The 16,684-nt window shown below is 47.2% G+C and overlaps 1 protein-coding gene across 1 annotated transcript; it reads right to left on the reverse strand.

Annotated features, from left to right (window-relative positions):
• Nucleotides 1-1,348: 1,348 nt before the first annotated feature.
• On the reverse strand, nucleotides 1,349-16,449 carry sec63 (SEC63 homolog, protein translocation regulator). Its single transcript, XM_049002296.1, has 21 exons — nucleotides 16,191-16,449; nucleotides 10,895-10,994; nucleotides 9,406-9,520; nucleotides 9,128-9,240; nucleotides 8,974-9,035; nucleotides 8,041-8,099; nucleotides 7,688-7,738; nucleotides 7,424-7,532; nucleotides 7,213-7,307; nucleotides 6,994-7,126; nucleotides 6,782-6,874; nucleotides 5,597-5,742; nucleotides 5,360-5,507; nucleotides 5,100-5,182; nucleotides 4,287-4,349; nucleotides 3,927-4,091; nucleotides 3,575-3,736; nucleotides 3,377-3,478; nucleotides 3,188-3,286; nucleotides 1,829-1,933; nucleotides 1,349-1,730 (listed from the first exon to the last, which is right to left on the reverse strand). The coding sequence occupies exons 1-21, from the start codon at nucleotides 16,309-16,311 to the stop codon at nucleotides 1,593-1,595; spliced, it is 2,262 nt and encodes a 753-aa protein (XP_048858253.1). The 5' UTR covers nucleotides 16,312-16,449; the 3' UTR covers nucleotides 1,349-1,592.
• Nucleotides 16,450-16,684: the final 235 nt, after the last annotated feature.

Consider the following 16,684-nt stretch of genomic DNA (forward strand, 5'->3'; position numbering starts at 1 on the left):
CTATAGGGAAACAATGTACAGTTTGTTTTAAAAACATTATAAACAGCACACAAATAGGTATACATTTTTTTCAACAACATCCAATCACTTTGAATAGCAAATTTCCATCAATCAGGTGAGGCAGCTGGAAGCTGTTGACAAAAATGCCCATTCTCCTTTACTCTTATTGGGTGGAAATGTAACCCTTGTCAGAATACCTCCATTCCCATAGGCCGCTTGGATCTGAAGAAGGTTCGGGGGGGGGGGGGGGGGTCTACATTATTGGAGAAGCCTTGCATATGAAGGTGCATATGTGGGGGGGGGGGGGGGTGACTTCAATCTCCTGCAAAAGCTCCCCGGCATACTGTACGCCTACCACTATACTTCATTCTCCTGGGGCCTTCTCCATACCTCTAACCATCTTGGGTTTCACATTTTACGGTGAGGTTTAGCGGAGCATTAATCCGCATTCTTGGGGGTACAGACTATGTCTACCGCATGGGTAACAATCATCAGGTATTTACTTCAGAGACTAAATTATCCTCCTTAAAATCTGAATTAAGAAAAAAAAACTGATATGGGAAGAGATTTTGTGAGATTTTATAAGGCGATTCAGCTGAAAAGGGCCAATAGGAATGTATCAGTACACAAACACACACCTCCCAAAAGCACGGTGTGGCAACAGCTAGGCAGCTAACACCGCTTCAGCATAATTACTCAAAAAAGCAACTTTTAAACATAAAAATTCTCAATTTATTTGATGAAATCATACAAATACTACTTATGAAACCGCAAAGTCAATCACCCCTTTGAATCGCTATACCGTCGGGCCTGGTTGAGGACCATGTCGGCTTGACCCAGAACCCAAAGTCAAATCCACCAACAGGAATGATGGTATTTTTAATCTCAATGTTTCACTAGGGCCAGTAACTGGGGACACGATAGATCAAAAATAAGAGCAGCCAGTTGTCTGTAAATCTTCACACAGCCTTGCTGGACTGAGACTATACAAGGCTGAGGGAGTCAGCTTAAAATTACAGTCCACCGACCCAAGGACTGCCAACACAAGAGAGGAGCAGACAGCAAAAAAAAAAAAAGAAAAGTCAACATCCAGTGCACCCTATAGTTCGGACAGGGCTCATTTTGCTCAGGTATCTTTTTGGTGATTAGCTATTTCCCCCCCCCCCCAGGATTAACGGACTTACCCTGCACAAAAAGCTATAACTTAAATAGTGTCACGTTAGTCTTGGGTTTTAGTTTCCAGGGTTTTTTTCTGTGTTGCGATGGAGAGGGGCTCTTTATTGCTCACCCAGCAGACCCACAAGACACGCGCTCTCCCCACCGTCTCAGAGGTGGGGGGGGGGGGGGGTATGGGGGGGGGGGGATTCTGCAATAGTGTCGCACCCTAAAGCTCCTGACAAATCTAATAAGCAAGACTTTCAGACCAACTGTGGCCTGGATTTTAAAGTGTTTCACTTTTTTATTTTGTAAAAAAAAAAAAAAACAGAGAATAGGTGGGAGAGGTCAGTTTGGACCTCTGAAAACCAGTCGGTTTCTCCTCAGTGGCTGCCAGGGGGTGGTGGTGGAGAAGTGTGAATCCATGCTGCTGGAAGCTAGTCGTTGTCCTCCTCCTCGTCCTCACTCTCCTCTATGCCATCGCTGTCCTCCTGGTCCTCCTCTTCCTCCTCCGTCTCCGGGATGTCCCACTGCGGGTGGTTGTCCAGTACCTGTTTTGCCTCTAGGACCTCCAGCTGCATCACCATGACGACAGAAGACCATGTGACCACACCAGTAAATCACAGACTGCACCATTTACCAACAAACAGTTTACACGGATTCAACTACTTGCCTTCAACGGCTTTATCTGATCCAAGCCCAGGTAGGAGTCTGATCGCAGAATTACAGAATACTGATAGTTTCCAGTTTTGGATGGGGCTGGGAATTTCAGTTCCACCTGTATTAAAGAAAAGCATCAGTCAACATGCAGGATAGCAAGAAATTAGTAAACACTGCTGTACTATACTAACATACCAAGCCATCCAACACATATTTACTCGATATAGTAAGACAGCAGAGCTACATAAATATCGAACCCCAATCAATGGAGGGGAAAAAAAAAGAAAGGCTACACATCACGTCTTAAACATCATAAACCAGCAATTTTCCCACTGATCCACATAAAGCAAGCTTTAGCTAATTAGTCACTGGAGCTCAGGACTGTTGAGCACAGCTTCAGAAGCCCTCTGGGTCTTGCCCCCCAGACCCTTAGCAGACAGACAGCCCTATCCAAGAGAGAAAATGTGAGGACTCAATAAAAAAAAAAAGAAAAGCCAGCGATTGCATTGCTATCTCCAAAACGATGTCCGTTACAGATTCAATTAGAGCAGCATGTCAGTGCGCATCCACATTCAAAATAACAGATTACTGCTGCTGATGGTTTATTGCCAATTAGCTGCAACCGCAATTTACCCTCGAGACACTACTCCTCTAGCTGTGCATTCCCCCCGTTTAATGGCGATGGCTGTGGACAATTTAAACTGTTTATAGCGCTGCTGTCAATGAAAGCTGAGGGAAGGCGCGGCGTCAGGGTGCCAGCGTGCGTCCGCTTGGGCACGGCACGCCTCCAGCACGAGCCGCCAATCGCCGGTCGAGGCCGCAGCGGCTATCAAAACAAATCTGCGCCGAAGGCGAGCCGCCCCTTTAAGAGTTTTACGCAGCAACTCGGGGGTTGCCTAGCAACTAATTATGGAAGGGTGCCACAGAAGAGGAAAGAGCCGTCTCGCCTCTTCTCCCCCGTCTACGACAGACACGCTAAATTCAGACGGGGAGATGGCAGAATCACCAGGTATGCAGGCATCCTTGTATAGACATGAGTCTTAACATACAGGCAACATGCTTCTGTAGACGGGGAAATTAAAGGGCAGACGCACTTTAAAACAGGGGTGGGGAACCTGTTCCATGGAGAGCTGGTGTGTGGGTGCTGGTTACTGGGATGACCTCTCAGCCAGTAACAGTGGGTCCTCAGGACTGCAGGTGAGAACCACTGCTTTATTATTGGCTGACTGAGAGGCCATCCCAAAAACCTGCACCGGATCTCCATGGATCAGGTTCCCCACACCAGCTTTCAACTCCAAAATTGAGGGCTGTGTGGACATGCAGAGGGTTCTCTGTCCTCCACCTTCTGACCAATGAGAAGAAGTGGACTCACCTCCTCGCTGTCTTTGAGTGTGCAGACATGATAAGGCATGGATACCAGCGTCTGGTCCTTCCTGTCCGCGATGTACAGCCACCACCACTCCTGCTTCTCCTGCAAGTGGGGCGTGGGACACAGAATTACCATCACAGTATTACCACTCCCTACGTGACACCTCCCCACCAGGACTGCACGCCACCCCACCTCAGGGAAGTACAGGTTGTACACAGGATGCGTGATCTTGGACTTGGTTTCCAGGAGAGCCCGGTCTCTGCGCTGAATGCTTTGCTGCAAAGCTTTCCATTCCTGCAGAGATACGGCTGTCGGTGAGAGGTGTGCCCTGTGTGAGGACTGCCAGGCAGGTCCACCCCTCGCCAGGGCCCGGCCGTGACCCACACTCACCTCTTCATCATCGGCTGCGATCTCATCCACCTCTGTGTCACTCTGCTTGTCGCTCTCCTCGTCCCGCTCGCTGGGAGTGTCCTTGTTGGCTTCGGCTTCGTCCGAGTCACTGCCTCTATCAGAGGCGTTATCCTCGTCCTCTTTCAGCGTGGGAGTGACCTCCTAAGAGGCGGGGACAAGACACTCAACACGTGGTGCTCCTACGCAACATTACTGACTGTCTGCTAACAGCAGAGAGCTCGTAATCACATTATTAATAGACAATGTCAAAAAAAAAGCAATTATAAAACGTAATGAGAGTTCATACAAGGCCACACATCGCAATAAGCGACTACTTAATTGTTCTGCTTACATTTCCGGCGACATTCCCATTGGCCTGCTTCTGCTTCTCGGCCTTAGCCTGCTGGACGATGGGCTTCTTCTTTATCAGCTTCTTCTTTTTGGACTTGGCTGCCTTCTTGGGCCCTTTATTCTTGTTCTGCCAAACCTTAGTCTTGGCCTTGCTGGCATCACCCTGCTTTGATGGCACCAGGCGAGACAGGAGCATGGGAATCCCTTTCAGATGCTTTCAATGTATTCAGATTAATCAGTAAACGAACAAGTAAACAAAACGGCAAACGAATGCATCACCTGGACCAAAGTGGCCAGAAAGCAAGTTAAAATATAACCTGCAGGGTCTGAGGATGACGGCAATAATCTGATAGCTCCTTACCACTTCCTCGGCAGGCTGCTCCTCCCCGGTACACTGTGGATCTTGCTCCTTCTCAAACACCTCCTTTTGCCAACGGAAAGGGAAAATAAAGAGCAGGAGTCTGAAAACTCATTAGCCTTCGGCTGGAGCGAAGGACTTAAGGGCTACAAATCGCAGGAGCCTGTCGTGCCTGCAGACAGCTGCAGGTGCGAAGGATCCTGAACTATAAATGCAAGACGGGCTGCTTTCACAAGACATCACATCTTAACAATAGCCTCCCTGCATTAGCACAAACGAGCTGTGCATAGGCACGGCCAAACACTGGTACTAGACACTGGAAATTCATCTGCATAAACAAACCGTGCGTGGACACAAGGGCGTTGGCATATATAGACAGAGCTAATCATGGAGGGGTTTATAAACAAGACAGCATTCCTACTATCTTCCAACTGATAATTGTTAAAAGCAGCTATGGTTGCCATATCTTGGTACTGGATCTAAGATTTACTCGATAACCACCTGATGTGTCTGAAAAATACTTGTGAATCATAGTTCCGCATTAAAACTGGGAAGTATGCGCAACACTTCCGCACATTCTCTTATCAGCCTAAAAACATGACCAGGAGGCTAAGTGGTCTGACCTTCAGAGCACGGTTTTGCGAAGAGCTATCGCCCTCTAGTGGGCATATCTGCAGCTGCATGTGCAGAGGCCCACAAGCTGTAAGGCACTTCCTAGGAGACAGCGTGTTGAGGTTGACTGAAGGCTAACCAGTGATGTCAAACCGCTGCACACGTGCTAGATTTGCAGGGTCAGCTCACATTACACCAGCTTACCGCCATTCTTTTCCTGGTCAGTGTTACAGTGACTGTTACTATGGACCCAGCTGTGATATTATTGCTGTCTTCGTCATCAAGCACTGGGGGAAGAAAAACATTTTTTAGATAGTCTCCAAACATCTACTCTGATTTGGGTTAATCATGTAAAAGGGTTTGAATGAACGTGGCAGGGAACAAAAATGCGGACCGTCTGAGTCCCCAAGCACCGGATCGGAAACGCTGCTATAAAGACACAAACTCCAGCGCATGCGGTCTACCTTGCAGCTTGGTATCCATGGTGATATGCGGGAAGCTGCCCAGCACACCCATGACCTCGTCGTATTTCTCCTCGCCCAGAAAGCGAAGCATGCTCCTGCGATCCGAGTCCTTCAGGCTCACCAGGTCTTGGATGCTCCTCACCTTATACTGGGCGATGGGGGAGCGTGGTTACGGCCTTGGGCCGGGAAAAACGGCCCAGAAAGACTTGACTCGAAGGTGCGGAGAGCCCGATTTACCTTCTTGGAGATGCAGTAGCGGAGATGCTCTTCCTCGAAGTGAGGGAGCTGGAGCAGAGGTGACTTGGTCTCCTGGAGGCCCTGAATCACCATTTGGCTCAGCTTCATGCAGTTCTCTATGGATATCAGCCGGGGAGCGTGGAACCCTGGTTGGGGACGGGCAGGGGGTCAGAAAGAGTCACGTATTGAAGTAGTGCAAGTACTGAACCAGATAACGGAAAATGAACTCACCGCTACTGAAAAACGTTAAATACACAATCTCTCCGATTTAAGATCAGAGCATTCAAGGTTGACTCTTCAGGGTTCCCCAGGTCCAGCCCTGAGGGACCAGAACCCATCGCAGTTAGCAGATTTCCCTGCTCAAAACACAGCTAACTACCAGGTTTATTAGGTGTGTTTGGACAGAGAAATCTGCATATTGGATTCTGGCCCTCCAGGACAGGAATTGGAGAACCCGGTTCTAGATCATCAGAAAATTACCATGGGGTTTTTCCCCATAATCATTTAAGGATGGGGTACATACACTGGGTAACTAGGAAGTCCAACAAAAACGCATTTGGAAGTGGTGCAGAATTAAAGATTTGGATAGTCAGAACAGATTAACACCAAGGAATGTCGTAAACAGTGTACATAGTTATGGAGTGGGGTGTAGTTATCTTGACCTGGGCTGTTCCTGAAGGCATCTTCCCCTCCTGTGCACTACCACCAATAAAACAAGCCTGCTGCCTGTACTACTGCGTTGTGAGCCCCTTTCCTTTCGGGCCTGACCTAGACCTAGAACGTAGCAGGTAATTGTACAGCAGGTCTGTAAGGCAGAACACATCGAACAACCTGAGCTTAAGTATCACAGGTGATGATCCAGTTATCCATAATTCAAGGCGAGATATTTGAGGGCCACAGAGATGGCTGGGCGGGCGGGGACACGGAGGCAGCGGGGCGGGCGGGGACACGGAGGCAGCGGGGCGGGCGGGGACACGGAGGCAGCGGGGCGGGCGGGGACACGGAGGCAGCGGGGCGGGCGGGGACACGGAGGCAGCGGGGCGGGCGGGGACACGGAGGCAGCGGGGCGGGCGGGGACACGGAGGCAGCGGGGCGGGCGGGGACACGGAGGCAGCGGGGCGGGCGGGGACACGGAGGCAGCGGGGCGGGCGGGGACACGGAGGCAGCGGGGCGGGCGGAGCTCACCTCCGCGGCTGTTAGCCATCATTGTGAGTTGACAGCCCACGTTCACCATCTCCTGGAGCAGCGCTGGGCTTTTTCTCACCACAAATTGTCGATCTGATTCAATGAAATGGAAGCAGGGTCGGTCAGACATCCTGGGAGGCCTCAGACCAACAGCTTCAGTGCGTCGAGGATTAAAAAAAAAAAAACGACTTGAGTGGAGGTACAGGACTCACCTTCCTCGATGTCCTCGGAAACCTCCATACGGGCGAGGTGAGACAGCAGCAGCACTCGGGCCTTCAGGCTGTACGGGTAGCAGAACGGCGGCTCCTTCTTCTTCACGTTGATGTTGCCCAGCTCACGGATCAGCTTTGGGATCGAGTGGCCAGTGATCAAAGGCCAGCAAGACCACGGGACAAGGCAACACGGGATTCCTGAAGACGTGCTCTCCATACCTGTGGCACTTCTATGTTGTCCGTGGGTCTGATCGTGGCCTCCTTGTTGCTGCGTGGGTCGAACTCAAAAGCAGCAGTCAACACCATCGTCAGTCCTAGGACGAGAGGAGGAGACTGCCCATGTGACCAAATATATCACTTGACCTGAGACACCAATCACAGCTATGCAGTCTTCCTTAAACAAGACCTTAGGAAGGCAGAGGATACATACTCTTCATGTTCATATTGGGAGTTTTGTACATAAAATGCATGAAGAGCTGAGTGGTGTTGATGAGGATCTGATCGCCGCTGTACCGTATGGATCGATACCACCAAGTTCCCTGAAGATCAAATTAAAACAAAGCAAGCAGGATCTCACTGCCACGGGTAACTCTGGGTACAGATCAACAACCTTGACTTTACACTGCCAGTTAAAACATCACTGTAGCTGCGAACAGCCTTTCCTTATAGGAAGCAGAAGTGAAAGGTAACGTACCACCACAACAGGTAGGATGACCATGAAGGCCAAGCCGTAGACAAGCAACACCTGGGGAAAACACACAAAAGCAGGAGCTCATTTGCATGAATCGGCTTGCTGCAGACACCTCTGAAATTCATGTGGAAAAAACTCTGGACCCAGCAGAACGATGAGCCCCCCCGCAGCCCACCGCCGAGTTTTATCACTCCAAACTTAAGTATATAATAATTTAAAAGATCATTTCTATTTAGAGAGAAGGTAGCAGCTGGGTCCCCATTCACTTGTCAGTCACAGTTATCCTGCCAGCGCCCAGCAAGGCTATGCAGCCCAAAAAGTTAGCATCCTCTTCAATGGCACACTGAGGAACATACCAGCATGGAGTTCTTCTGGTCCACGATCCAAGCGGGCAGCGCGATGCCAAAGCTCGTGGCTGCATGGTGACAGACACACACACCATGTCTGAGGACTCCGTTTTGCTCCACTCAAAGTGGTGGTCATGGTTACGAATTCTAGATTAATTTTAACCATGATTCACAAAAACACTGTCGTTCTCATTTACTGCTGTAAAGATTACATGTGTTCAAACTGTCAATGATTTAAGCTCATTTTACACCAGTGTTGCTTAAGACTCAGTATTTAGGAGCATTTAGGGATTTGGCAGATGTCATTGCCATAAATTATAACCAGCTGGTATAAACGGACTTCAGTTTCAATCTCCTGAGAGAATGAAGTGTATTAAACCAGTGAACTGCACATTGAAATACGAATTTAGATGTTACTGAAAAAATATTGTGCATCAAAATGACAACTCTTGCAACCAATTAGATTTATGTTTCAGTAAATAATAAACACAGATCATAATATCAAGCACCTCTCATTTCAGAATTGAAACATACATTAGTCTTGAATTTTCTGCGGTACTTTTCCAAATAATGGGCAAGCTATGTTACAATGACTTAAGTGTGTTACAAGTTAAGAGTTAAGGTGTGAGGTGACAGTGCTCAAAACTGCACCACCGTGCTGTTTAATGATACATCAACATTAATTCTGAATATATGAATTTTGCCGATTGTCCTTAAATGGAATCGTTCCATTGTTACTATTCTGCATCCAAGCACGGGCCCAATCAGAAGACTGCTTTTACTGGTGTTTGTTAGCCACTAGAACACCAGATGAACCTTTTAAAGGAAAGGAGTAAACTAAAAAAGGCGAAAGACACGAAGCTACATTGAGAGCAACAAAACACTGCGAGGCATCCACAGTTCCATTGACTACCCATCAAACGACAGCCGATGTCATCCTACCTCTTGGGCCATCTGGGTTGCCATGATTCTCCCAATTTCGGCGAGATTCCTCATCAGTTAATCTGCGAACACACACGAGCATGGCGTTCGGTAAGAAAGAGAACCCATTGCAAGCTCCAAGGTAGCGAGATGCGGCTGGCCGAAGCCCTCTTACGCCAAGTAGGCCTTGGAAATCTTCATGAATGTGGCCTCATCTCCTCGTTTGTCGGGGTGGTACTTCAGAGACAGCAGACGGTACTGCTTCTTGATCTCTGCAATGGACACACCCTACAAACAAGCAGGAGGACAAAAATGCTGCCCGTCATACACTCATTATCCATAAATCGTTTTAATTCTCAATGCCGTCAACCCCGAAAACTACGGGAAGCCTGCTGCTCAGCCGAACACCGTCCTCAGCATAAACAAACGCTAGGGCCGCGCAGAACTGCTTACCGGATCGAGATTGAGAACCTCGTATGGATTGTATTCTTGGTATTCCCTGTCTAGTTTTGAAACCTTGTAGGCAAGGAAGAGAAACACTGCCCATCCAAAGAGCAAGGCAGCTTTTCTGTGAGAGAGAGAAAAAAAAATCATTTGATTTTGAAGCACAAGGTTAAGATATTGAAGACAAGGATGAAAGCTCAGAGACGGACCATGTAACAAGAAACATTTCAAAGTTAAACTCAAGCCTCCCCCCAGTCTATTGAACTTCCATTGATGACGGACTGTTCCTTATTGCTTTCCTGAAGACACAGCCATCACCTTAAACAGGAATTCCGTCTGGACTCAGAAGGCTCCGGTTTAATTAGGAAAATACTTAGACCCGAGTGCTTAAGTGGGACCGCTGGTGGGGATGGAGAGCAACACCTCGGCTGCTCGAAAGCTAGTTGGACCGCAGTGGCACGTGTCGAGAGAGGCGTGGACTGAGCTAAGGCCAACAGCTGAAACGCTCCACCAAAAACTGGTGGTTAGCAAAGCAAAGGAGCAAACAAGCAGCCTGCTGGCTCATTTCCTTAACGTGCCGTTTTTAAGAACGACAGCCTCGATTAACATTCCCCTGTTTGGGAAGGCAGCCCGCAAGCTGAAAAGCCATACTGCATAGAAAACATTGCCATGGCAACCAGCTCACCTCCTTGCGTGCTGGGGCAAGGAGGAGAAATTATTGATTTCCCAAAAAGTGGCTTCATGTATTCATTAAAAGCCTAAATGGATTCACAACAAAATGGAGGGGACGGAAAGTTCTGTCCTTTCACGTTCCAGACCAAAGGCCTCCCAAAAATTCATGCAACCTAAGGACAGCAGGTGCTGCGCTGATAAAAAGCCATCAAAAGTGCACCTTTAGCTACAGAAACAGCAAATACAAATGGCGAAGGCTTGGTGATGAACAAAGAGGACAGTAACCTGCTCACTCCAGCAAAGCACATTTTCTGAGTAGCCAAAATCTTATGAGCAAATAAGCCGGAACAGGCAGGAATAAGATACATGGAGGACTGAGAGGAACAGAAATGAGAGAAGCCAGGAGATTGCAAGCTGTGGGATGTGAAACAGTCCTACATGCAGACAAGGGCAGGTTTGTCGTTTCTGGGAACCTACTCAAAGAGTTACTTTGGGGCCTCCTACACCACTAGTGTAATGAATATTTCTGGCCAACAGGGGCCCAAGCCTTGGGAGCCACACCGCTGCATGCAGAGACAGCAGACCAACTTGAATTGTTTCCATTCCACAGTCGGCAAAGGTTAAACATTGCAACATATTGTATTTTTTTTTCCTTTAAGCTACGTCAGATCAAAAGACTCAGGCAGCACAGTCGGTTCATTTGCGGAACATAAGGTAATCAGGGAAGTCTTAACCATTGCAGTACCTGCTGCCCCCACTCTTCGAAAACACTCCAAAATAAGAAAAATAACATCACATATTTAAACATGAAAAATGAAAGACTTACTTTAATAGGGGAATGATGCTCTGTTGCGATTTTATCAATCGCAAGCGATACCAGAGGCACCTTCCATGCACCCTCCTCAGGGACTTCAAACGCAGTTGCTCTGGAGAAACAGAACAGAAGATGGGAAATGAGTGCTGCTGTTCACAAGCGCCATGGCTTCTCCGGGACGCCTTGGGGCCAGGCGCGGGAAAGCTGCCGCGGGCCACCAGAGTTTCACATCTCCCAGGTTGGGCGACCGCCTACCGGCGGGCTACCAGATTTGACCGCGGGGTTCTCATGGACGGCAGCCAGGTGAGGAGCTCCGGCCTGCTTAGGTACTGCTCGCTTGGGAACACCACCATTCGGAAAGCGCTAGGACTCCAGCCTACAGAGAGGCCACCATGTCACCAGCAACAGCATTCTCATAAGCAAAGAACGACCCCCCCCCCCCCCCCCCAATTACTAAACTGTCAACCAGCTCATCTTAGCCAGAACGTTTTAAAAAGCTGGTCTTCTGGAACTCAGAGAATAAATCCAAAGCCCCCCATTTCTAAATAATTCGCTGACTCGCCATTTGCCGATTTACAAACAGAAATGCCATACTTTCAAACCTCAGCAAATACATATGCTAGGATTCTTGTGAAATAAAAATACGACTGTATTAGCTGAGCAAACATGATGCCCCCCATTTCTATCCAATCTTTACTCATGTTGACCTGAGCAAACAACAGCATGCTAAAATAAACAAAAAGTTCATTTCTAAGGATTTTTTGAAGTTGGCAACTATTGGCTTCCAACAGTCAGTGACTGCATCAAAATTCCACTCAATAATGTGATTCAGACTTCAAATCACCCCTTAGTGCTGCAAATTATTCCCTCAAAATGCTATAACTCGTACCATCGGCACCCTTTGCCAACTCTGAATGGTGTGCAGGCAGCCGCACAGCACATGTTCAGCTATTAACGCGTGTGAATCCGTGTCTGGTCTCCACAGCATCGACGCTTCAGCACTGTTGAAGCTGTCGAAATGCAGAGCAAGACAAGGGGACAAAAAAAAAAAGAGGGGAAAAAAATGTACACAGATGCCTCATGCATGCCGAGTTACGGTTCACCAAACCCATTCCACAAATAGCAGCCGTCAAGAATCAGGGAGAGATGCTCAGACAGACAATCAGACAGAGTGCCGCTGAAATCCCCCAGGACTAACTTGGAAATTTATCAGAAACCGCTCAAAAAAAAATCCGGAACGAAGCATCTCTCTGATAAGAACTTGGTTCAGAATCCACCGTGTTGGAAAAATATGCATGAAACCACTGCTGTCAGTTCTGCTCTGCTACACGTGCAGTTTGACACCAATCCAAGCCAAGCAAGACTTGACAACAGTAAAACGGGTTTTCGTTGCCAAGGTTCTTCCCATACAATAATCATTTCACCTCCATCACCAATCCACTTGACAAGTGTCAAGACGGCATAGCATGATATATTCAGGCTCAAAGTTCAAAATAAAATGCAAAAATATTAAACCTGCTAGGGAAAATAAGGGCTGAATGTATACTACTGTACAGAGTGAAGGTTTAAACAAATCCCTGGATAGCCTGGACAACCGGTGCAGCACCAAGTAATATAGTGCGTTAAGCACTATGGAATGATGGAGTATAAACTACAACGGCAAGACCATCAAGATAGGATCGACGTGGACCACCCAGCATGCTTAAACTCTAAAAACAAATTAAGCAACAACGAGACCAAAAAGGCACATGGAGGGAAATAGTACATTGAGTGGCAGATTTTTCTGGGGGATCTAGGGGCTGCTTCTCGACCTTATTAGCCTGACATTCAAGTGGGCATTTCTTACAGCCCCGTGGTCACTGACAGTATCAGGGAACCAATAAATATTTCAGTTCATCACAGAAATACTCCAATCATACTGCCACCCCAAACTACTCCATTGTTACTCATTGACAATAGCCAGACATTATACTGTACGAACCATATTAGTCTGACTAAGCATAGTAAACGTGGCCATATTGCTAAAAGACAATAGATAACCCGAGATAAACTTTCGTTCGTTCTGATTCCACCTGCTGTCCACAACTGGCTGACATAAATGTGACGCCACAGGGTTGGTCAGCAGGATGAATTATGCAATTTCCGGCATGCTTTGGACAGCACTGCACACGCAACTGTGAAAATGTAACTAATTTTGCCGCAGAATGAGTATGTTGTTAGTGTGCAACCATGAATGTCATATAAATTGCTGTCTTCCCAGTCTGTGCTGCTGCTAATATTAAATTAACAGTGGCTGTCAGGAGAGAGAACAACTTCCATTTTAAAGAGCTATTGTCTCCTTTATAAAATGACTCGCACTCCCCACAATGCGTTTATTTGCCCTTGGTATGTGGGTCGGCTGCATCGAAAACATCCTGCACCCACTAAGGTTGTGGGTGTGACATAACAAGGTGTTGGTGGCGTTTTAAGTAGGCGACGGATCGTTTGCTCCAATCTGTTCAATTTCGTTCTGTGCAGATGTCGTTTGAAGTATACGGCCACCTTCAGGCACGTGACACTGCTGCCTCACACCTCCAGGGATGGGGGGTTTCAAAGCCACCACTGCGCTGTGTGTGGAGCTATTGTGCAGGTATTCCCACTGCTGTTTCTAAATGGCCCTTGACATGGGCTGACATTGTACCCCCTTCTCCCTGTGATTGACTCTAGGTCCCCTTACAACCCTGTCCAGGATAGGTGGCTAGAAGGAGGACGGATTTAAGCATTGTAAATTTGGTTCGCATGAAATAAACAGTTCACATTCCCCTGCCTGTGATTGGCTTACCTTCTCCAGTGAGTGCTGCTCACACTCTTTTGAACTATAATTATAATTCCTGGGTACACAGACTGGGCCATGAGGCACGCAACAGGGAGTTAGGACAAACAAACATAGTACAGGTGTGCTTGACGGCTCCGTTACAAGACGAAAATCTTCCAGGATTGACTCACTTCCCAAACAAAGTGAATAGATCCTGCTGGTTCTTTAAAAAGATACGGTTCTCAGTTAAATACACCAGAAGACATTTCATGCTTGAGGCCACCGGGGCTTCACAGAACCTACATGGTTTACAGAAATGACCTGCACTGCTGGGGTGTATACTGAACCCAAGGAAGACTGCAAAGCCTGCGGCTTTCTGCAGTGCTCAATTCATTATTTAAAAGGAATCTAGAGAGAATATATTACTTTGTTTCTTCAGGTGGAAAACAAATACTACCAGCAGCTGGAAACCATTTTCGGGTGTGACTTATTGGTTAATTATTCCATCCCAGAGATACAATGCATCAGTCTTTACTGTGCCATCAAATCCCACCAGGTGGTCCAAACACAGTCGCATTCATCGAGTTCCCAGGTCAATGTCCTTCATTTTTGACTAACAGGGGCCTCTTTATAGCTTACACTGGCGGCATGCACTGACGGTGCAAGACATCAACCAGGTCACAAAGTGAAAACTTGGCAGAAATATAAAAAGCATTTCTATATTCCAAATTGCATACAATTCATTTTTTTTTGGAACTGGACAAAGCAGATAAACCACATTTTATTTTGGTGACTAGACCCAATATTACTTACAAGGCCCTGAATAGAATGTCCTGAGGTGGTCAAGATTTTCCAAGTGTAAAATACAATTTTAGTCCTTTGTTTATTCTTGATAGTTTGCCTTTCTGGAACAAACAAGTTTAAGAAACAATGGACCTCGAGAAACAATCTGAATTTTGATGTGGGGAAATAACCACAAGCAAATCAATTTCTGATAAATCCAACCATCTATTACAACCCTGTCAATGTCCATAGATGATTTCTACCCATTTTAAGCTTAAATGAAACCAATGCAGTACCCTTGGCCTGAAACAATGGTACATTACCCAGTACAATACTCTGCAACTTACGACTTGTAAACTGACTCCAACCTGGAGCCGGAACTAGAATATGACCATCATCCCAGAATGGATAAAATTTCAAAGTTCAACATAATAAAAGTTGCAACAATGTAATATATACTACAAGATAAAAAGAATCACTTTTGGCAGAAGAATCATTCCACACAGTCTCTGATTTAACTAAACAAAAATCACCGGTGTTTTGTGAAGCTGTAAATGACTTCAGGCCACTTGTGGTCATGGGTCGCATGCAAGGACGCTGCAATCTCCAGCACCAATTAAAGACATGGACTCATAAGGTGAAGGTTACAAAACCCAAAAGGAAGCCACCAGTTGTACTGGCGCCCAGTGCAACACCAATCCGCATTCTTTCACACCCATCTTTACGGCATAGTAATTAATAGTACAGGCTTCAGTCAAGAACAGCCCCAAACAACCATTTCACAGAACTTTGCAGATGAATAATAACTTTTTCATGGTTTTCAAATATCCCTTACTGCCAATGATGAGACTCACCGTGCATGGCGAAACAACTCAACGCCTAATTCTAACCATCACTACCTGCCAATCACTTCAAAAGCTTACTCAAATGATGGGATAAATGAAAGCGTCGCACGTTTTAGGCAGCCTGTCAGACTTAACCGGCTACTTAGTGGATGCTGAACAAATACTCTGCCGCCTGATATTTCAGGTATGACAGTAACACTGAACAACCCTGATGTGCAGCCGCACGGCTTTCTGCTCCGTAAGACTCAGCGTCAGTTACACGGCGCTGCCCCGCCGCGATGCTGCAAGCTGTGAGGGCTTTAGGGCTTCAGCCGCCGGGGCACCCGTGGCGTGCAAGTAGAAAGATAAGCACGAGCTACTTTTAAAACTCTTATCCACCCCTCCATACCAAACCTTACTTCATCTCACTTTTCCAAGGAAATGAAGAATGAAGGGGGGACATTATTTAATCTCCTTATCGGCCGGATCTTCAGGACATGCCTGTACTCCACCACAATGTCCTTAACCCGGAAAGCCAGTGATTTAGCTTGCCACACGGCGGAGAAGAACGCGTTTATTACCGCACGTTTATCGCTCCTCATTTCGAAGATAATGCAGCAGTAATCAGAACATCGACTTACACAGAGGATGACTATCAGGGTTAGCAGCTAATGTCATCCCAGGCAGCCCTCACGCACCAGCCCCCCAAAAAAGCACCTGTCAGTGTTTACATTTTCCGATGAATATTCTCCTAAATTCTTTCGCGACAATCCCAAAACAGCAGCATACGCGCAGCAAACTTTCGGCCCACAAAAACTCTGGCCCTCCGGTTCGTCAGCGCCGCTCGTTGCTCGGTATACTGGTTAGCTTCCCCGCAGACACACGGCTCTCTCATCTCGGGCCTTACCCGCATTTTGATCCCGGGGCCAGAGGTAATAGGTGGCTGGGATAACAATAAGCCCGACGAAGGACGTAAGAAAATAGAAGAACGTGTTGCCACTGTCATCATACTGGAACTGTTGCCCCATTTCGAGGCGGCGCTGAGGTGCCCCGTCGTCTCCGCCGCTTAGCTACTCGCTCCCCCCTGGCAGCTACGGTGGTCTAAACCTCCCGACACAGCCAAACGAAGCCCGCAGATCGGAGTACGTGTTCTACGCATGCGCGTTGTTCTCACGCTTAAGCATCGAATTGAAAAAAACTTTATTAACAGCACACTAATTTGTGGCAAAATGACAAGACGAAGGTCAGTTACAGTTATAGATGTAGACGAACAACGGAACGATAAATATGTTTGGAGTTTAATGCTCATCTGTACAATTTCAGGTGTCAATGCTTTTTTCACGACGTTTCCCAGAGGTACATTTTTTGTGCTGCGAAGTCCACCGCTGAATGTTTTCGTAT

This window comes from Brienomyrus brachyistius, unplaced genomic scaffold (assembly GCF_023856365.1).
Source record: "Brienomyrus brachyistius isolate T26 unplaced genomic scaffold, BBRACH_0.4 scaffold66, whole genome shotgun sequence".
In the NCBI taxonomy this organism is placed as follows: Eukaryota; Metazoa; Chordata; class Actinopteri; order Osteoglossiformes; family Mormyridae; genus Brienomyrus; species Brienomyrus brachyistius.

Bases quoted from the DNA above. Each gene is read 5' to 3' on its own strand.
- sec63 (XM_049002296.1), bottom strand. From the start codon at position 16,311: ATGGGGCAACAGTTCCAGTATGATGACAGTGGCAACACGTTCTTCTAT. The intron at 4,350-5,099 runs GTAAGCTGGTGT...CGTTGGCAAAAG, and splicing joins TGACCAGGAAAAGAATGGCG to GAGGTGTTTGAGAAGGAGCA. The intron at 3,737-3,926 runs GTAAGCAGAACA...CCCGCCTCTTAG, and splicing joins ATGGGAATGTCGCCGGAAAT to GAGGTCACTCCCACGCTGAA.